The sequence below is a fragment of the Epinephelus fuscoguttatus genome, linkage group LG21 (genome assembly GCF_011397635.1).
Source record: "Epinephelus fuscoguttatus linkage group LG21, E.fuscoguttatus.final_Chr_v1".
In the NCBI taxonomy this organism is placed as follows: Eukaryota; Metazoa; Chordata; class Actinopteri; order Perciformes; family Serranidae; genus Epinephelus; species Epinephelus fuscoguttatus.
The window spans coordinates 2,442,266-2,464,475 of NC_064772.1; the positions used below are offsets into that span (position 1 = coordinate 2,442,266).

The 22,210-nt window shown below is 37.9% G+C and overlaps 1 protein-coding gene across 3 annotated transcripts in view; it reads right to left on the minus strand.

The window, feature by feature from the left end:
- The window catches only part of xylb (xylulokinase homolog (H. influenzae)), a 294,008-nt gene that overhangs the window by 166,066 nt on the left and 105,732 nt on the right, over positions 1 to 22,210 (minus strand). For all 3 annotated transcript variants that reach the window (XR_007448299.1, XM_049565798.1, XM_049565799.1), the window contains exons 11-17: positions 19,950 to 19,990; positions 18,213 to 18,328; positions 14,615 to 14,730; positions 13,909 to 13,982; positions 12,747 to 12,843; positions 11,463 to 11,521; positions 6,635 to 6,722 (exon numbers count right to left, since the gene is read on the minus strand). Coding sequence is in view for 2 of the 3 variants with exons in the window: in XM_049565798.1 (XP_049421755.1) it covers positions 6,635 to 6,722; positions 11,463 to 11,521; positions 12,747 to 12,843; positions 13,909 to 13,982; positions 14,615 to 14,730; positions 18,213 to 18,328; positions 19,950 to 19,990 (591 nt within the window). In the remaining variant the exon portion in view is untranslated. The remainder of the gene's footprint in view (positions 1 to 6,634; positions 6,723 to 11,462; positions 11,522 to 12,746; positions 12,844 to 13,908; positions 13,983 to 14,614; positions 14,731 to 18,212; positions 18,329 to 19,949; positions 19,991 to 22,210) is intronic.

Genomic DNA, 22,210 nt, shown 5'->3' on the forward strand with positions numbered 1-22,210 from the left:
CACTGTTTTTTCCAACGCTCTTGTCACTAGGAGCCACTAACTACAGTGGATCCTAGTGACGAATAACACAAAAATGTGAAAATATGGATGTCCCTATCTAAAGCCAGTGTTTGGTTTGTCCATTCTGGGCTACTGTAGAAACATGACGGTGCAGCATGGTGATCTCTGTAGACAAGGACCCACTCCTCCTTGTGTAGATATAAACAACTCATTCAAGGTAACAAAAATGATTCTTATTTTCAGGTGATTATACATGGAAGAAAACATACTGATCATATTTTATTCCATTTTTGCTGATATATCCCTCTAAATCCTACACACTGGACCTTTAACTTAACTCAGTCTCATAATATGTCCACACAGAAGAAAAAGAGAGCACTTCTGTCAGGAAAGTTAATCTTCAACTAATTTTTTGTTTATCTGCTTTTTGCTCTTTGTGTCCATACACCAGGGCCCGTATTCACAAAGAATCCTAAGACTAAAAGTAGCTCTTAGTGACTTCATTCTAAGAAAAATCTTAGAATCCCTCGAATTCTAAGATTTTTCTTAGAATTTTCCCTTGGTAAGATAAAAGTTATTCATAAAGCATCTTAGGTCTTAAGAGAGCTCCTAAGGTGACAAACTGTTAAGAGGAGGGAGGAGGACTTTAAAGAAGCCTAAGAGTGTCTTAAACAGAGAAGACAGCGGAAAGACAGAGAGGAAGGAGAGATATTCTCCGTATATTGAATGACAGTGATTTAATACGAAGCTACCGGCTTGATCGTGCAGGGATAATGTTTGTGGTTGACCTCATCAGGGATGAGCTTACTTTTCCCACCCAGCGTAGTAACGCAATAATGCCCGCTTTGGATTGCAGCACGTACCAGCGCTTCTCACACTCATCGCTTGTGCGTAAAAGGAGAGGGAACGACGCATTGATTTGTCGGGCAATGCGCTCCCAAGTTTGCCTCTTCCCTTGTGCCGTGATCCTGGGACCGAATTTCCCTCTTAAAACTCCTTCGTTCTGGGGCGTCGGTGGCTTAGTGGTAGAGCAGGCGCCCCCTGTACAAGGCTGTTGCCGCAGCGGCCTGGGTTCGACTCCAACCTGTGGCCCTTTGCTGCATGCCTCTCCCTCTCTCTCTCTCTCCCTTTCACACTTCACTATCCTATCAATTAAAGGCAAAAAAATGCCCAAATGCCCATAAAAAATCTTGGCACTGCTCTTCTGTCCAGTTCGGCTTTCTCATTCTTTTTTTCTCCATTTCATTCATTGTTTTGGTCATTCTGCCAAATCAAACCGCTTTTTACAAGGAGACCAGCAATCACACTAATTGCTGACAGCTGAGTCTGCGTCCACCATTTATCAAATAGATTAAAGGGCCGCTGTGTAAAATGGGTTGAAAACCGTTGAAAACAATGACATCAGTGGTCAAATTCTAGATTGCAGGGCTCACTCGCTCACCCCTCCCGTCGGGTAAATGACGGTAGCCTTGTAGGGACAAAAAGCCTTGCGCAGACAAGAGTTTTTCAAGAGTAGGTCTATCTAGCGATGAGGTGAATGTTTATTCTGAAATCTAAACCATGTTACGATATTGTAATGAATCCCTCACGAGCAGGAGACCAGAGTAGCGTTCGGGAAAAAGGCTAGTTTATTTGTAGGCACTCCAGAAACTCCGGTAACACTCCAGGGGGTAAAAGACTCTGTCCCAAACTCTGACTCTTCTAACGTAACATACACATTCCATACATACATTCTCGTTTACAATACCAAGCGGGCACCCCCTCCCCTCTGCTCCACCAATCTCCAGCCCGCACACTGACTGACAGCGTAGCCTGTAAACAGAGCTCAGCTGTTTATTTAGCCTAGCAATATCTCCGGACTATAGTAGCTGCAATGGACGACTTTGAACGCGATTTTGAAGAGTTTCTTGGAGCGGACACAGACCCAGAGCCATACCTGTTTGAGCCGGAGCATACAGATGAGGAACTTAGATGCTGAGTGGGCGAGAAGAGAGGCTGAATCCTCCGCTCCCATTTTGGTGCACAGTATGGGATTCGGTGCTACCATCGTTGGGGAGATATATCATCAGGAGGAAAAGCGCAGCAGAGAGTGCATCACAAGGAGTGAAGTTGTGTCTTATTTTCCTCGCAGATGACGGTTTGGGTTCATTCTCTCCTGTTGTGTGGTAAGTGTGGTCCATTCGCAAACTTTATAACTAAAACAACTTTTCACTACTCTCGATAAAGTATTTCTGATTCTGATCTACGAACTACTAACACTCTCTGCTGTTTCCTCCTTCTTCCTTCCTCCCGCTGTCTTCGTTGGTTTATTTATACACACAAAACGCGTTCTCTGGCTGGCTGGATTGTCTGCTCAGTCTGCTGTACATACATGGTGGCGCAAGATGGCGATCTCTCTAAAGCAAGGCCCTTGCTATATACAGTACAGGCCAAAAGTTTGGACACACCTTCTCATTCAATGCGTTTTCTTTATTTTCATGACTATTTACATTGTAGATTCTCACTGAAGGCATCAAAACTATGAATGAACACATGTGGAGTTATGTACTTAACAAAAAAAGGTGAAATAACTGAAAACATGTTTTATATTCTAGTTTCTTCAAAATAGCCACCCTTTGCTCTGATTACTGCTTTGCATACTCTTGGCATTCTCTCCATGAGCTTCAAGAGGTAGTCACCTGAAATGGTTTCCACTTCACAGGTGTGCCTTATCAGGGTTAATTAGTGGAATTTCTTGCTTTATCAATGGGGTTGGGACCATCAGTTGTGTTGTGCAGAAGTCAGGGTAATACACAGCTGACAGCCCTATTGGACAACTGTTAAAATTCATATTATGGCAAGAACTAATCAGCTAACTAAAGAAAAACGAGTGGCCATCATTACTTTAAGAAATGAAGGTCAGTCAGTCCGGAAAATTGCAAAAACTTTAAATGTGTCCCCAAGTGGAGTCGCAAAAACCATCAAGCGCAACAACAAAACTGGCACACTCTCAACGAGCTTCAAGAGGTAGTCACCTGAAATGGCCCGGTGAATGAGAAGGTGTGTCCAAACTTTTGGCCTGTACTGTGTATATATATATATGTATATATATATATATATATATATATATATATATATATATATATATATATATATATATATATATATATATATATATATATATATATATATATATATACATATATATATATATATATAAAAGCAGAATTATAACGCTACGAAAACTAAACAGATTTTATTTTATAGCGATTATACACTTATATAAACATATTAATGGATAGAATATTCAGATTCAGATTTGACAATAAACCATGCCAAATATTACACACTAGCCCTTTAAGTAGTAAAATTACCAGCATGGCGAGTAAACATAACAATAAGCAAATCAACATAATAATCGGCATATGAATGAGGCACGTTCAAACATTTTGAAGCTGTGTAACAATTAATTTAATTTTGCTGAGTTTCATCATCATGACATAAAAATATTTTCACGATTACATATTTCTTAATAGCTTACAGTCTAAGTTCTATGATCAGTTGATTTCACTGTCCATTCATTACTAGGAGCGTTTTTTTTTTCTTTTTGTAACAACCAATCACAGCTTTTAGAAGACTGCGTCATACCTAGCAATGGGGTCAACCACACCTCCTCACTAAGAAAAAACGTTTCTGTCCCCTCCTTGCTCAGAGTTGCTCTCAGAAACTTCCTGAATCATTCTTAAGCTAAGATTCCTTGCTAGGAATTTTTAGGCTAAGTTAGGAACTCTCTGTGAGGACTCTGAGACTCTTTGTGAATACGGGCCCAGAAGTGTTAGCATGTTAATATCCATCTCAAAGTGGATTTGTGTTTTCCTCCTGATGCTAGAGATTCAAACCACAGACACACTAAGGTGACTTTCTCTCAGCTCTAAAGACAGAACAAATTCACTCATATGTGTCCTCTCCGTGTCTCTCTGACACCACAGAATATGTCTCATTACATTCAGAGAGGATGCAGAGCTCCCCTCTCTCTCTGCGGCCTCCTGCTGCTGTGACTCTTTGAACCTGTTCAGTATCAAAGGACAGAGATTTTCACTCCTGATTCTTCATGTTTTTCATCATGTGTTTATCAAAGGGGTAAATTAGTGGACATGCAGGGACACGTATCCAGACCAGGAGGCCTTCTGTTCACAGTGAAGGGAGAGTCCTGGAGTCTGGATCATAGTGTGAGGCAGCCATCTTAATCTTATGGCATCTTAACACTTAAGACTGGGTTAAGGTAAGTGTTGTTAGACCATGTCTAAATAATAAAGTGTTCTGAATATCCACAAAATCCTGCTGCCAATGAAGACAGTATGTCTCACTGAGATGAAGGAGAGTAATGAGTGGATTATGAGATAATGGGTCCCTAGGCAATGATATGCAAAAGGTCTCCCCGCCTCTCCTTAGGAGCAGGACACAGACTTTGTGGTTGTTTTGCATCTTTTTGTCAGTTTCATGCATCTTTTTGTGGTTTTGTCTTTTTGAAGGAATTCTCGTTGTGGTTGTTGTCTCATCATTTTGTGTCTCCTTATGATAATTTTGTGACTTTGTGATCATTGTGTATCTCTTCCTGGTTGCTCCACTTTAATTTGAGTGACATTTTGCAGGTGAAGGCCAGGAAGATCCCTGACACTTTGGACCCCTGGGCCTGTGCCCAGAGGGGCGCAGTATAAAGTGCATAAATTGGAAACCCTCAAGTGCAAGTACTTTCAATTTGTTCTTTAGTGCAGCACTTGAGTATATGTACTCAGTTACATTCCCCAGCTGCAGGCTCTGTAACGCTGAGGAAAGGATTGCAACTCTAATGCAAGATGAATGCATTTGGAGGATGTGGAGGATCCATCCAGCCCCCCTGGGGGCGCTGACCCCTCCATGAATCAGCAGTACTTATTACAATCAGGAGGATTGCATTATGTCTTTTCAAGCCCATGCAACTGACTTTGGATATTGAAGCATGGCACTGGATAAAAGCAAACAGAGATGGTGGCTCATGTTAAAGACCTGTCTGTCTCCTGCATACATATTTGATGACTGTCATCACACATGGAATCATCAACGGCGAAGGATGTTCACTATCTCGCCACTCGCCCAGTCTCTTTCATGTGGAGAATCTTTTTCATCTGGTTTTATGAAGACATGCTATGCGCTCCCTTGTCAACATTAAAAAGAGCGCAGTTCCAATGAATAAATTCCCAGAGAGAAGACGGACGTTTATCTTGTACGTCGGATTTTAATGGCTTCAAGTGTGATAAGAGCATCCGCGTCCTGCTGCTCAAACATCGGACAGCTTTATTCACTGCATGCTCTGAATATACTCATCAGTCATCAGCTGATTTTTACCTGAACAGCTGACTGGAAGGCTCGACGACCACGAAGACAAATGTGAAAGGGTCTTTAAATGTTTCAGTCGCATGACCTCCATCAGGAGACAAGAAGATAAAACATTTATACTGTATACACTCTACTTTACACTTTTAATACTTTATCTCCTGTGTTCTTTACTTCCTTTCCTTTCCTTCCTACTCTTCTTCCATAGTTATTCCTGCCCTACCCACTTTTCTAATGTTTTTCTCCTGTGTTCTTTACTTTCTTTCTTTCCCCTAATTGTCCAATTCCTTCCCTCTCTTCCATAATAATAATAATAATAATAATACTTCCATAATAAATGAGGTAGAGATGAATCCTCGAGTCCAGCACAATATTACCTCATTATATTCTTTCTATCCTTTCCTTTCTTCTGTCTTTCCTACCTCAGTTAATTCTTCCAGTCCTTTTTTTCTTTATCTCCTGTGTTCTTCACTTTCTATCCTTCTTTCCTTACTTTCTTCCTTCCTTAGTAATTCCTTTCCTTGCTTCCAATCTTATTCCGTTCCTTCCATCTTTCTTTCCTTCCCTAGCTATTCCCTCCCCTCCTCCCTTTGTTTCTTTCCTTTCTTGCTTCTTTCCTTCCTTAGTTACTCCTTTCCTTCCTTCCTTCTATTCTTCTTCCTGTTTTATCTATCCTTCTCTTCTTTCTTAGTTATTCCTGTCCTTCCTTTGTTTATTTCCTTTCTTAACTATTTTTTCTCCCTTCCTTTCTATCCTGTCACCCTTCTTTTCTTCCATGGTTATTTGCTTCCTTCTTTCCTAATTATTAAAAAATTAAAATTATAATATTATATATAAAATAAAAAAATATATATAATATATATAAAATTATTAAATTAAATATTTCAATAAATGTAGTTTTAGTCTCTGGTGTGTAATGAGCATTATAGCCTCAAAGCGCCGCTGACAAAGCTCCACACTTTCACTCTTTTAGTGTTGTTGTGTCGTTGTACTGCTCTGTCACTCTGCAAAGGATCAATAAAATTAATCTCATCTTGCCCTCAGGTTATAACAGTCCAGTGGGAACAGGTTAAACCACACACACACACACACACACACACACACACACACACACACACACACACACACACACAGACACAGACACACATACACGCGCACACACATATACCTTAATCCAGAGGTGTGTGTGTGTGGCTCAGAGTCAATGTAAATTCAAAGGACATGAATATGGATTTGTTGACAGAACTGCAAGACAATGACTGTGTGTGTGTGTGTGTGTTACCGTGCAGAGCTCTGTAGGCCGACCCCAGGCAGGCAGAGTTGGACAGGTCGATGGTGTAAACCGGAGCGTTAAACACATCAGATAAAACCTGACAGACAGAAATGAGAATGAGTTTTTCTTCTTCTCTCTAAATCTGGTCTACACTCACACTTACTGTCTCCATTCATTAAGCAGACAAAACACAGCGCTGCGGGAAGATTTGAAAATTTAAAAAAAGAGAATCATTAGCAGCTCCTCGTTTGTATCCAGTAAATGAAGAGCCCACAGATGATACCCTGAGTACAGTGATGAATTCTACTTTCATATCTTTATCTGTTTTAACTGTTTGGCGCTTTGTGAGTCTTTAAACTTTTTATAGACAGTCATTTAAATATCACAGGACTGCTCAAAGGCTTTAAGGTACTAAACATAAATCATTACATTAGATATGCAAAAAAATTCCTCCGCACACTGACATGGACTTTACTATCGAAATTTAATGAAGGGAACAACGCGTTTCGCGTTTAGCGTCATCAGGTTCACCTTACCAGGTGACCTGGTAAGGTGAACCTGATGACCAGGTCACCTGGTAAGGTGAACCTGATGACGCTAAACGCGAAACGCGTTGTTCCCTTCATTAAATTTCGATAGTAAAGTCCATGTCAGTGTGCGGAGGAATTTTTTTGCATATCTTATGACTCACGTTCCTGCTTCCTACCAGCACCTGACGATCTGTGGCTGTGCAAGGAGATTTCATTGATTCCATAAATCATTACATTATTAATCCACTTTGCATTAAACTCATTACATATGAATTATTTTTAAATTTATCTAAGATGTCCTGATTCTCACACTTCCCTCTGTCAAACCTCATTCAAATACCTCCAAAAAGGCTAAATGTGATTTTTTCTACAGTATTAGTAATTCTTTTCATGTATTTTGATGTGAAAAAAAAGTTTCCATTGTAACTGACTGACAATTTAGTTACAGAGATACTTAAATTGTTAGTTTGAAGATAGTAGAAATAAAACCAGGTAACAGTGCAAGCACATACAGAGAACAGAAGCTACCAAAATAAAAATAAAAATAAATGAATAATTAAAAGACTTGATAAATTAAAATGCTATTACATTAATAAATAAATAGGAGTGAGGGCTCATTTATTTGTGTAAATAATACACAAATAAATGAAATGAAAAATATATACAGTACAGGCCAAAAGTTTGGACACACCTTCTCATTCAATGCGTTTTCTTTATTTTCATGACTATTTACATTGTAGATTCTCACTGAAGGCATCAAAACTATGAATGAACACATGTGGAGGAGAGCTTGAAAATGGATGCCGAGAGATTTAACTCCATCTCAAACGTGTGCTCATCCGTGAAGAAAATATTTTTTCCAGCGGATGTCTTAGCTCCAACATGATTGAGCTAACTGCAGTAGTTTCATGTCGTATCCGACAATGGGAGGCTTTTAACAGATGACGTCCTGATGTTCGCTTTGCTGCTAGTGTTAGCTGTCCCTGTCAGCTGCAGCCACTGGTGCTTTCTAGACATCGTGATTTCCCCAAAACTGAATAAATACCACACATAGCAACACAAAACTGCTTTGCTAGCTCAACCATGTTATAACTAAGATATCCGCTGGAAAAAAAAAAAAAATTCACGGACTGTTTAATGAGTTGCCTATTACAGACACCGCTAACGGCTAAGAAATAGTAATGTTTGTTCAAACATTGTGTTTATAGACTTTAAAAACATCAGATTAGTCTAAACGGTGATATAGTGATGTGAAAAATGTGATATGTATATATATATATATATATATATACAGTGGTGGAAAAAAGTTTTCTGACACCCTTAAAATTTTACACAATCTCAAATATTATCATGAAATATTTGTGGAAAAATCTTTTTCGTGTTTCAAAAGGTGTGGCTGTATTAGACAGATACAAACTAATACAAATTCTATTTTTTTGTTTATTGTTTATAAGAAAAACTGACAAAACTAAATTCTTGACAGTTTCAATATGTCAGTTCTCAACATTGTCGGTATCAAAGTCAACAAATAACAGAGAATGTGTTCAAATCTGAACAAAAAATAAATAAACAATCACATCATCAAATTAATATTTAGTAGTCCTGCCATTGGCGTGTAGCAGAGCTCTAATCCTGGCTGGCATGTTCCCCACGAGCCTTTCACACTTTTGAGGGGTAATCTTGTCCCATTCTTCTTGAATTACTGCTTTTAATTCTTCTAAATTCTTTGGTTTATGCTTTGAAACAGACCTTTTGATAATCCACCACAGATTTTCAATGGAGCTCATGTCCGGGGATTGAGCTGGCCACTCTAAGACCTGGATACTGTGCTCCTGCAGCCAAGTTCTACTGGCCTTGGATGTGTGGCAAGGGGCATTATCTTGTTGAAACATCCAGTTTTTACCTCAACGGAACAGTGCACGCGCAGAAGGGAGCACGTGGGTTTCAAGAATAGTACAATACTTGGTAGAGTTCAATGTGCCATCACAGACAGTGAGATGACCAACACCAGCAGCACTCATGCACCCCCAAACCATGATACTGCCTCCACCATGCTTGACAGTAGGTACTGTACATGCTGGAGATAATGCTTCGCCTGGCCTTCTGCGTACCTCACATTAGTAGGAGGAAGATAAAGCTGGAAACTGGACTCATCTGACCACAAAATCTTCTTCCAATTCCTGGCTGTCCAGTTCTTGTGTGCCTGGGCCCAACGACGCCGGGCTAACCTCTGTCTCTCATTGATCAGGGGCTTGTTGATAGCCTTGTAGGACCTTAAGCCATGATCTAAAAGTCGGCCACGTACAGTGCGGGTGGAACACTGGACACCAGTTTGGTTTGACCACTGCTGCTGAAGCTCCTGTGATGTCATTCGGCAGTTTTGCCTGCACATGCGGATCAGGATGCGGTCATTTCTTGCTGAAGAAACCCTTGGACGCCCAGATCTTGGTTTGTCTTCCAAGCTGTTGGTTCGTCTGTATTTCTGCAGAGTGTATCCAACTGCTGGAGGACTGCATCTGCACTTCCTGGCTATCTGGCGGCAGCTGTACCCTTCCTGGCTGAGAATCTTTATCTTCAGGCGTGTTTCCTGCATTAGGTTCCTTGTTTTAGCCATTTTTGTGTCTGAAGAACTTTCAAATGTGCTGGCTTTATGTAGACACGAAGCTTGCCAACAAAAATTGTGTCTTTTAATAAAAAGAACGACCTTCATCACTGGTACCAAAATGACCCAATACTCAAAATGTCTTATGTATTTTTATGGAACCAATCAATTTTAAGTTTTTAATGGCTTTTTTAGGATTTATTTAGTATTTTGGCTGTGACTGTACTAAAAGAAATTGCACTTGAAGACCTAAGAGTGATTCTTAATGCAATATTTCACAAATGCATGGGGTGTCCGAAAACTTTTTTCCACCACTGTATATATATATGTGTAGCTAAACGCTCTACTGGTTTTCTACCCGGAAGTATTTGTAAACAACAAGGCGATTCCCTCTATAGTCCGGCCAGACAGATGAGTCATGGCCTTGTAAAAGATTATGTTTGTTTCTTTTAGTTGGCGAGAATGTGTTGCCGCTGTTTGATGGAGTTTTCTGCGAGCACAGCTGAGCCATTTTGTACCGCTACACGTGTTTCTAGTGGGACTGTTTACAAGCACAAGAGTTCAGCGAGCCACCGAAGGACCGCCTTGCAGATTTACAATTGGTTCTGCAACGTAGGGAGTTTTTTTAAACTCTGAAATTGTATCCGCCCATCTAAACACAAAATCAGGGAGAAAGTCATCAGTCTTTAGTTAAGCAAAGTGTCTATAGACTGACTTGTGAGTCTAGAGGTGTCACTAAATGTAAGCAGCTAGGTAAGATGAAGCGTGCCATCTGAGTGCCGTAAATCGCTTTGTCCTGGAAGCGACCTGCGGCGGACCCGGACACAGTTTCTTAAAGGTATGGATATACACTGTATAGAAATAGCTTATCTTCACACCGATGGTCTCATTTGCTGTTGTAGGTTACGCACAGACATCAGCAGAAACAAGAGACTTTTGCATATCCAGTTAAAAGTTCCTTGTAGCAGCTTTAAAAATGAATTACTAAGTTGAAATGAATGAAACTAAAAAAATATTAATTAATAAAAAATGTAAAACAAAAAATGTGGGCATATAAGGAGGACATAAGATGCCAAAAATACTTTAAAAAATATATCAAAATTAAATACAAAATAAATGCATAAATAAATTAACTAATCAAAAATTGATCACAATAAATAAACAAATGAAAGGGAAATTAAAGAGTTAAGTCAATAAATAGGGGAATTAATACAAAATTAAATAAAGAACCAAATAATAACAGAAATATTAATTTACATTTTATAAACAAATCAGTGCCTACATTTATTTTTTTTATATAACTTAATGACATATTAATTGACAAAGTCATTTGTTTATGTATTCATTTGTTATTTTGGCAATTTTTATCCTCCAAAGTCATATATACTGAGGGAAGTGTTTATTAAGCAATCTCTGTTAAGGCCACTTAATTAAACAGTTTCACTTAAATTGTTGGTAATGGATGCAAAAAAAAATACAACTTTTAATGTCTGAATGTTCTTCAAAATGGCATATTTAAAAACATTTTTGGATGAAAATAATTCATACAGAAATAGGTCAGTTCATCAAAACCACAGATTAGAGTGAGAGACTTCCTCCCTCAGCAGGGGATGTAACCTCACCTGGAATATTACTGACACAACAAACAACACTGTAATCATAGTAATAATAATTGTGAGACAGACGGGTGAGGCCGAGGACTGACCTGCAGGATCTCTTTATTAGATGAGGCTCCTCCTGTTGCCAACACTCTGGTTCCTGGAACTAAAACACACATGAATGAAGTTTTATCATTCACCTGAGACTAAAACTTACGGACGCTGCAGCTGATAGTGGCTGGTAAGAGAAACCCTCTGTGAGTGGTTTTAATGTTTTAATCAAATATTCAACAACAAAAGAAGAACTTCCTGTAAAAAACTACAATTACCACCTCATGGTTGTATGCCTTCGCCAACCAGCCAAGTTTCAGTTACAGTTTACATCAATATCTGTCCAGGCTCACATACAGCCGACAATGCCTCAAAAATACAAGTTGCTTCAAAGAAGCTACAAATTCTACAACATAGATGCTTCACATTCAGAAGATCTATACAATCATCACAGTTTAGTGTCACCAATCAGTGTCTGACCAATGGTCTCCCCTTCTGCTCCTGAAATAAGCTGCTGAGTAATGACCAGAAAAGTGTTTTATGCAGAACACTGTGATGTCACAGTAAAGCTGAACTTTGACCTTTGAGATATAAAATGATATCACTTCATTGTTTTATCCCATTAGATATTTGTGTGAAATTTTGTCATAATGTGAAATGTTTAATTCATGGCTAAAAACATGTTTTGTAAGGTCACAGAGACCTTTGACCACCGAATTATACTAAATTAATCTCTGTGTCAAAGTGGACGTTTGTGCCAAATTCAAAGAAATTCCCTCAAGGTGTTTTTGAGATATTGTGTTCATATGAATAAGACAAACGCAAGGTCGCAGTGACCTTGACCATTGACCACCCGAATCTAATCAGTTCTTTGTTGAGTCAATGTGGACGTTTATGCCAAAGTTGAAGAAATTCTCTTCAAGGCATTCTTGAGATAGCATTATGCCTCTGTCCACATCAACAGCAACAGCATAAAAACAAGGTAGATAAAGTACATAATGAATTAAAGAAGGAAGGAAGGGAAGGTAAAATGTCATGTAAGAAGCAAATAACAAAGAAAGAAAAAAAATACAAAATTATCAAAGTTAAGGACTCAACAGATATTGAAGGAAGCAGATGGACACAAAAATAAAGAAAGAAAGAAAGAAAGAAAGAAAGAAAGAAAGAAATACATTTTAAAATGAATCAATAAATTAAAAGTAAGTTAAAAATTAATGCAAAAATAGATTGTTCAGTAAAAATTTGTAATATAGAAAGAAAGAAAGAAAGAAAGAAAGAAAGAAAGGAAACATGAAGAGCAGAGCAGGCTTTAAATAAAGGTGGAGAGGTGGGGTTCTTACTGATGGAGTATCCCAGCCTCTCAGCATGGAGCCTCCTGGACAGAAACTGACCCTCCACCAGCGCCCGAACCTCCACTTGAGGACTCAGTGAGGACACCTGCAGGACAGGTGGACAGGTGGAACATGAACAAGCTGAACTAAAAACTTTCACTAGGTGTTTCTCAATGTCAAGAAAGGATCCTCAAACAGCCGAATTTGAAGGACGTTATGCCGCCGAGGGGCTGTTCCAATGTTATGGATCCTTCCGAGTTGGCAGGATTTAGATAAATATGTCATTTAGTATTTGGATTAATGTCTCCACCTGAGTTTTTATCATACAAGTGTGAAAAAAGTATTGACAGAAACCTCATAATTTACACTTTCCAATGTGTCCAAAGCTGCATAATGAGATTTTTTAAATAACGTGATTTAGATAAAACATAAAAGTTTTAAATGACTCATTCACAGCAGAGATGGAGCGCTAAGTGCCCCCACTATTCACATGATAACGACTTGATAACTGTTTTCATTCTACCAGTTTCAGTAGGTGTATATTTTGGGGGAATCGCGGTGAGAGCGGCCACAGTAAAGACATTAGAATATCCTGCAGGTCAAAGCATCACTCTTTTGTTTTGAGGTGAACTTATTTCAGAGGATTACCCAGTGGTATGATGTAGGCTACAATTGGTGCGATCAGCTGTTTCAGAGCAGCGCAGCTCATCAGATCCGCTATTCGTATTATTGTAGCGCAGTGTGTGGTCACGCACACAGAAAATATGTATTAAAAAAGGGATCACTGTTAAATGATTCTGTCTGTGAGTCTGTTTATATACTGTAAATGATCATTTAGAACTTTTTCAGCTGTAGTCTTTACTTCATTACTTACTTACTCTTAAATATGATCCAGAAATACATTCTCCCTAAAAGTCACGTGATTCTGACAACACTGGTACATGTGTTTAAAACTGTCCAACAACATTACAGAGTGCCAAAATTATCACTAACTGAAACCCCCTCAGTCTGCTGAGGGTTAACGATGATCACGTGGAGACATTTGTTAGCCTGTTCCAATGTGTGTCCACTGAATGCTAGGGAGGACTCTTGCCTTACCTCTGCAGGATCCTTGACTTTGAGAAACACCCTCCGTTTCTCCCTGTGTGTGTCTGAATGTCTCACCACCAACCTTGTTGTCATCCTGGTTGAAGCGATGAACTCCAATTGCAGGAGGTGTGATCTCCAAGGTGTCAAAATAAAAGCCTGGAAACACATTAAACAACCAATCAGAGGGGGGAGGGACGAAAGAGGAGTTAAAAGTTAAGGAAGCAAGGGAAAGCAAAAACAGGTAGCAGGAAAGATGGAAGAAAGGAAGCAGAAAAATAAAGAAAGGAGAAGGAAGAAAAGGAGGGAAAGAATGAATTTATGAGCAAATGAGTTAGAAAACATAACAAGAAAGAAGGGAGGAAGAAAGACAGGTAAAGTGGAATTTGAGAAGAAGGAAATAGGTAAATACAAAAGGAGGGAGGGAAGAAATAATGCAGGAAAAGAAGGAAGGAAAAGGAAACTAAGGAAAGTAGATTGAAAAAAGAAATGAAGGGGTTAGGGAGGAAGAAAGAATGAACATAGAGGTAAGATAAGATACACCTTTATTGATCCCACAATTGAGAAATTCCAGAGGGGACAGAGAAGGACATAGGAAAAGAAAAAAAAGAAGGAAGTAAAGTGGTGGTTAAGGAGTTGAGACAGAAGGAAGGAAGGAAGGAAGGATGGAAGGAAGGAAGGAAGGAAGGAAGGAAGGAAAGAAAAGTTGGGGTAAAGGAGGTAAGACAAAATGAAGGAAGGATGGAAATTTGGATTAAAGGAGGTGGGAAATGGTAAAGAAAGAAAATAACCTATGTTTCCGTTGTTTCCAAGCGGTGTTTCTCTCAAGGCTACTGAAAAATGTTCCCATGATCCTCCAGCACACTCGTTCCTGATTCGTTCCCTCGTCAGAGAACCATTCTTAAAGCTGTGGAGACACACCCACACACACACATTTTCTATTTATTATTCTTTATTGAACCACAAACAAAAGGCAGGTAAAACAAAGTATTAAAATCCTTCTGTGTGGAACAAACAAGTAACTGTAATAATAACTGAAAAATATTTGTAAAATATAAATAATACACATAAAATGTCTTGAAATTAAAGGTTAGTCCATTGAAGCTCTATTAATTTGTACAATCATACTCCTCTTAGCTGTTCTGCGGTTTTTAATGTCGTATATTTCTGTGATGTTAACTAGAAAAAGGCATAAAAAGGCAGAATGAACTGATACAGTCTCACAGACAAGAGGAACCTTGGACCTCCTGCAGGTGAACTAACAGAAAGCATACTGACAACGTGTTGAAGGTCTGAGTGCTGTACACTGATGGAGCTTTCCTGAGGCTGCAGCAGCAAACCGCCCAGAATGTTTCCTCCTTTTTGTTGTTGGAGGAAATCAATAAACCCGAGAGGGTTTTTTTTCTTCTGCAGCTTTTTAACAAACAAGTGGCTCAGTCTCAGTGGGTTTTAACTTTCACTGCCTCCAGCCAGCCTGCAGGTTATACCATTCATCCTTTTAATCTATCTGTGTCCATTGCTCCACTTCTCTTCTTCTTTTCCTACATTTCCTCTCCTTCACTGCATTTTAGCTAAAGTTTGTTTTTTCCTCATTGCTCTTAATGGGTTTTTTTTATTACCTTTCTATTCTTTTAAATATTATATTTCTTACAGTTTCTCTTTTACAGATATATACTTCATCTTTCTTAGTCCCCCATCCTTCTTTTCCTTTGATGAATTGATGCCTTTTGGGATGGATGACTAGCTCAGTCAAGAATATGGAATCTGATCTGGTATGTGTTTTTGTATTTCTGTTCATTTTTTCCTACATACTGTAATACAGCTGCACGGTGCACACTTGTGCCACAGTTAACCTCAATTAAATTAATGAAGATAGTCAGCTGAGCAGCTCTGTAAGAATATAAAAATGGTTAACACTGAAATGTTCCTATAGCATTTGTGCAAAGAAGAGACAATGTGGATTTTGTGGAATGTTAAGTAACTTCCTGCTGGTTGCCAGGCAACTGGTCCCAGCTAAAAAAACAAAGTCCAGCACCACATCCCTGTAAATTTTGTTTGTACACAAATCAAACAAAGTTATGGAAGCCCATTTCCACCAATGTGATGAAAAAAAAATCTGTAAGTCACAATAATAAGAAACTATTCAAGATAATGAGATTATTTTTGAGAAAGTAGGAGGTACGAGGTACTTAGTCATAATGTCATAATGTTTTAATTGTAAATCATTTCAACATATTAGGTCAACATCCTGGGATGCTAAGTTATAATTTTGTGATACTAAATCCTTTCAAGATACTAAGTCATTATTTTGAAATACTAAGTCATAATTTTGCAATACTAATCATCATTTCAGGATACTAAGTCATTATTTTGAAATATGAAGTCAAAGTTTTTCAATACAAAGTCATTATTTTGAGTCACTAAATCCTATTTTTTTAATACTTATAATTTTATCATAGTCATTATTTTGACACAGTAAGTCCCTGGGTTACTTGGTCATAATTTTGCCAAACTAAATCATAGATTTGAAATTCTAAGTTGTAATTTTGAAATACAAACTCCTTATTTTGAAATACTGAGTCACAATTCTAAATGATTTTGTTATGATCGAGTCATTATTTCATCATCATTCATTTCACTAACTGTCATTATTTTCAGTCACTAAATCATAATTTGGCAATATTGATATGAAGTCATTAATTTGAGTTAATAACTAATAATTTTTCCATGCTTAGTCATAATTTTGAGATACTAAGTCATAATTTTGCAGTACTTTATCATTATTTCAAGATACTAAGTCATTATTTTTGACTTACAAAAGCACTATTCGGATGAGATTAGTTTTACATGGGCACGTGGGGTAATGTCACTTAACCACAGGGCGTCGGTAATATTAATGGCCAATTTGCACGGGATAAGAAATATCAGTAAAACTACCACAAATGGGAGGGGTAAATCCATTCACGCACCGCCGTCCCCTCCTGTCATCATGTGCGCATGATAGGACTGTCAAAAGCCCCATAAAACTGAGTTCGAATATTTTCGAATTAATTTAGTAGAGTTTGAATAATATTCAAATTTATTTATTTTTTTTATTATTTTTTTTTTTAACATAAAAAAACAAAAAAATAACATGCTTATTGCTGACGCAATATGAATGTGACACTTGGATGAAAACACCCGTTCTAACCTCACTGAAGTGCCAGGTATGACCAACTTCTGCCTCGCTATCTGAGCAATGTTTGGATACTTCAGTGCGTATTTTTCCACTGCAACAGCGGATCCTGATCGCTCATAGTGGTGTCTCATTCTGGTAACGTTTCATCTTTTCTTCAAAAAGGGTAGGCAGGGAGGCAGCAGGTGCAACACTCTCCCTGTATGTCTCCCTGAACAGGTCAAACTTCACGGACAGCGCAGTGGGTGGTGTTGGCGCAGCAGGCTCCTCCGTCGGCGCCTCTCCCTCCGTCTCTATGTCCCTCTCTGGACTGGCTTGTGCGCAAGCCATCTCCGCCCAAACGGGATTCGCCGTGATATACAACATTACTGATAGTATTAACTAATTATCAATGATATTCGAATTATCAAATTTAGGTTCGAACTTATAAAAAATATATATATTCGAATATATTTCGAACTTCAATTTTTTTTGAAAGCCCTAACACAGATATTTACTGCTGGTCTATTCGTACAGGATTAGTATTACCTGAGGTAATTTTCCGGGACCCTTTTACAGAAGGTAAAAGTCGCGGTAATCTTTACTGACATCGTGCGGTAATGATTACTGACATGGCACATTCTGACGGGACTAAAATCTCTGGTAATTATTACTTTACGCTACGTACCTATGTAAAACTAATCCCGTCCGAATAGTGCTTTAGTCATAATTTTCCGATGCAAAAGTTTCTTATTAAAATGACTTATAAGTTTCTTATTCAGTTTCAGTTTCTTCTTTTTCCATTACATTGGCAGCAATGGGCTTCCATACCAACCAGTTATAAAACATCAGAGAAATTTAGAAGGGAAAGGGGATTTAGAAGGGGAGAGGATTATATTACTTTTGGACAGAGCCAGGCTAGCTGTTTCCCCCAGTCTTCAGTTTTTGTGCTATGCTAAGCTAAGCTAACCACCTGCTGTAGATTCATATCTAACTGTAGGCTATTGATATGAGAATGGAATCAATCTGAATCTGGTATTGGCAAATATTTCCCAAAATGGGAAACTATTACATAAAAAACACACAAAATTAATGAATATCTGGTAAACACCCAGAGAGAGCAGTTCTGGTATAGCTAATAGACCTGCAGGTGTTATTTTCACCTTAAGTCAGAACCATTTAGTCTGTCTCTTTATACCGCTGCTTATTAAAGGTGTAAATGCAAACACACATACCACAGCAGAGCCATGAACGCCTGCCAGTCCACTGGGTTACAGAAGATGTGACCCTCCAACGCCGGGCAAGGTTGCTGGATCCATAGAAACACTGTATCACTGGTACCCAAACTCACCTGGACACACACATTTTGACCAAAGTGTTAGCTCAATGTAGTGGTGGAATAAGTACATTTATTCAAGTACTGTATTTAAGTACAATTTCCAGCTACTTGCACTGTACTTGAGTGTTTAGTTACTTTACAAATTAAGACTTTTGAGACAAAACATATGAAAAGTTTGTAAAATCTGATGTTTAGTTATAAACACTTCATAGTGCAGCTGAGTCCAGCTGACTCCAGCTGAAATCATAAGTCCATAATCCATTAGTGGTTTGACAGAAACTTAAAGTGAATCAATTTTGATAGCTGAAGTAATTTTCCTGTAAAAATATTTAATGGTTCCAGCTTTACAAACTTTTCCGTTGAATAATAATGTAATTGTTATGTATTAGTAATAATGGTAATAACTGTAATGTATTAGTAATAATGTTAATTACTGCAATGTAGTACTAATAATGTTAATAACCATAATGTATTAGTAATAATGTTAGTGACTGTAATTTATTAGTAATGATGTTAGAAACTGTAATGTATTAGTAATAATGTTGGTAACTAATGTATTAGTGATAATGTTAATAATTGTAATGTATTGGTAATTATATTAAAGGAAATGGCCACTTTAGAATGAAAATACAGACAGTAGTCACCCTCATGCCGACAAGAAGTCCAGTGTAGCGCAAGACTCGAGAACTAGCACCACCACTAGCCATCAGCTAGTCTCGTGCGAGTTGCCATGTAAACACAGCATGCCTGCAGGGCAGGCTAACTGACCACAGTGAGAAATTATGCTATAAAAGTGGCGTAAATTACTTCTTTTCAAGTCAGTTTTGCATGTCGCGGCTTCAGGGCACTTGGATTACGACAGACAAGCAATTCTGATGTTTTTGAAATGCATTAGCACAGATTTTTATTACATTTTCAAAATGTGGGTTCCGTGCACTTCAAGTATATGGAAAAATCCGGCTGGCTGTTATCCTCCGATACCCCGAACAAGTTTTGTGGATTAAAAAACTACACTGGACTTCTTGTCGGCATGAGGGTGAGTAAGTACTGTCTGTATTTTCATTCTAAAGTGGCCATTTCCTTTAATAGTTGTAATGTATTGGTAATAATGTTAATAACTGTAATGTATTGGTTATAATGTTAGTGATTGTAATGTATCAGTAATAATGTTGGGGTTAAACAAACAAACGTTGTGAATGTGTCACTTTGTGCTCTGGGTCATTGTGACGAACACGGCACACTATTTTCACTAATTTAGAAAGCAAACAATCAATCGATTAATGGAGAAAATAATCAGCCGATTAATCCATAACAAAAATCATCATTAGTTAATAGTTCAAAATGAGCTCCATCTCAACCATTTCCAACAGTAAAATCCTCCTTTAACATTAATGCATAAGTCAGAATCATGTAATGAGATCAAATATTGTAATATTAACAGTTTGACACTTTAACAACATTTTACTGATTATACCTTCATACTTTTACTGAAGGAACACTTTCATTGAAGTACTTTTACTGTAACAGAGTATTTTTACTGTGTAGTAGGCTATTGGTACTTTTACTGCAGTAAAGGATCTGAGTACTTCCTCCTCCACAGGCTAAACGACAGACTGGTTTTATGTTAACTTACAGCGATGTCTCCTTGCTGGAGCCTCATTCCTGCCAGAGATGCTGAGAAGAAGAGAAACAACATTTAAGTAATAATAATGAACTTTTTTTTAAAAATATATTTTCAGTAGGTAGCTGTAGGTTTCTAAGGGTTCTGGGAAGCTTAGGAGATTTCTAAGGTGTTTTGTTTTTTTTTGTTTTTATTTGCACATGTGCAGTTTCATTCATTTTATTTTATTCTTTAATGGCACACAGATCATTGGAGGAGAAAAGAAAGCTGTGAGCTTTCTGCAGGTTTTTCTTGCTGTTTCGGTTTTGTGTTTTAAAGGGTCGACTGTTGTTGAGATAAGAGGATCATGTCAGGTTGGTATTCCAGGGGTCCTCTGCCACCTCCATTTCAGACATTAAAATCAAACTAATGTAATGCAGCAGGAGCTGGACTTAAGGGGAACCTTTAAAGACATTTTCTGCCCACTATGGAGGACCAAATTAATGATCGTCCAATATTCAAAGAAATACAAAGAAAAACAGTACGGAAAGTACATTCTGAACAATGTAAATATTTGAATGGAAAAATATTAGTTGACCTTTCATGCACAAACACACAAACTGAGTGGCGGCTTATTGTTTGTCCAGGGCTCAGGGTGGAGTTCATATTCACACTGACAGACTGACAGTCACCTCACCTGTACTGATGTGGGTAAAGGTAGGACGGACGGACAGACAGACAGACAGACAGACAGACAGACAGACAGACACCCTCCTCCACTCACACATACACACAGTTTCAGTCAAACAGCAGGTAATGCAATGTTGCAAAACAACAGCACCATCTTGTGTTCAGCCAACAGATCTACATGAGACAGCAGCTTTGATTAATGAAATTAATTAATATCAATAAGATAACATGAAAGGTTGATTTTAATGTGACTTTGTGGATTTCACAATGACAACTGTTTTTTTACTTGTTTTTTTTTTAATGGATGTAATGCCAACAACATGAAGAAGTAAGCGTAAAATCTTACGGCAGTGAACTTTAACAGAAATGTGTTACATAATCAACATAAACAGTATGAGAAAGAGCATTACTTATAAAGAACATTAATCCATTCATTTTACTGCTGGAACAATGGTCTTTTCACACACTTTTGAAATGACCAGAGAAAACAGAGGAAAGGGGCTGTGGCATTTGCTTTGCCTATTAATTGTTTTAACGTCTTTGTTCATGCTCGGCATCATTGAAAATGAGAGTCTCCCTCAATTGATTTCCCAAGTCTTAAATAAAGGTTTGAGTGAGTGAGTGAGTTTTACTGTTTGATCTCAGTGTTTTCACTCTCTGTTTTTACAATACAGAAAACAGTCTGGCTGGCACTTCCTGCTCATTAACTTTCAAATACAGCCAAACAGTGCAAAAAACAACAACAAATCCCAAAAAAGGCTTTAGTTTTTGAGATACCCCTACCCGAGGTAGAACAAAGCACAACCATGTTTTTTCATAACTTTAATAAGTTAATAAGTCTAGTTTCTGAAATGGATGGTTGTATAAAAATATTTTACTGCAAACTTAGTTTATTTGGTTGATGTTTGGATACTCCCCAAAACCGAAAATTGTTAAAATTGTGGCTCCTCCAAAAGGGACAGCATCTGCCTTATCAGATGTATCTCTGGAAATAATCATCAGAATGTCACCAAATTGGACTGGATTTGGTGACATTGGACTGGATGTTCACAGACAGTTATTGCATACAATATGAATACAATATGAATTATAGGCGAGAATTTATTAGGAAATACAAAATCCAAAAGGTATGTGTGTATATATATATATATATATATATATATATATATATATATATATATATATATATATACATATATATATCTCATTATTAAAGTAAGGATAACTATCACCCCAAAATGTTATTAATATGTTCCAAAGAGTGCTATCTTATCATAAAAGTAGGTTATTTGACTATTCACTCCACCCTTTGATGTCACCAGCCCAACTAGTGCAGCCAGCACTTTAAGCCCTGAGCATGTTTTTTTATGTTCCACCTAAAACAACATACCAACATTCAAATGAGTATATCTCAATAACTACAGGGGCTGCAGGCATACATTTGGTACCTGAAGAAAGGTAAGATGTGTGAGATTTTAAACTGGAAGTCTAAATTAATGTAGGTTTTACTCAATTACTCTGCTGACAAAATACCCAGTAGAAATTGATCTCCGCTTGACCTTGACATTGAACAGTAGCCCGTAGGATTGGGTAGGGACGGTAGG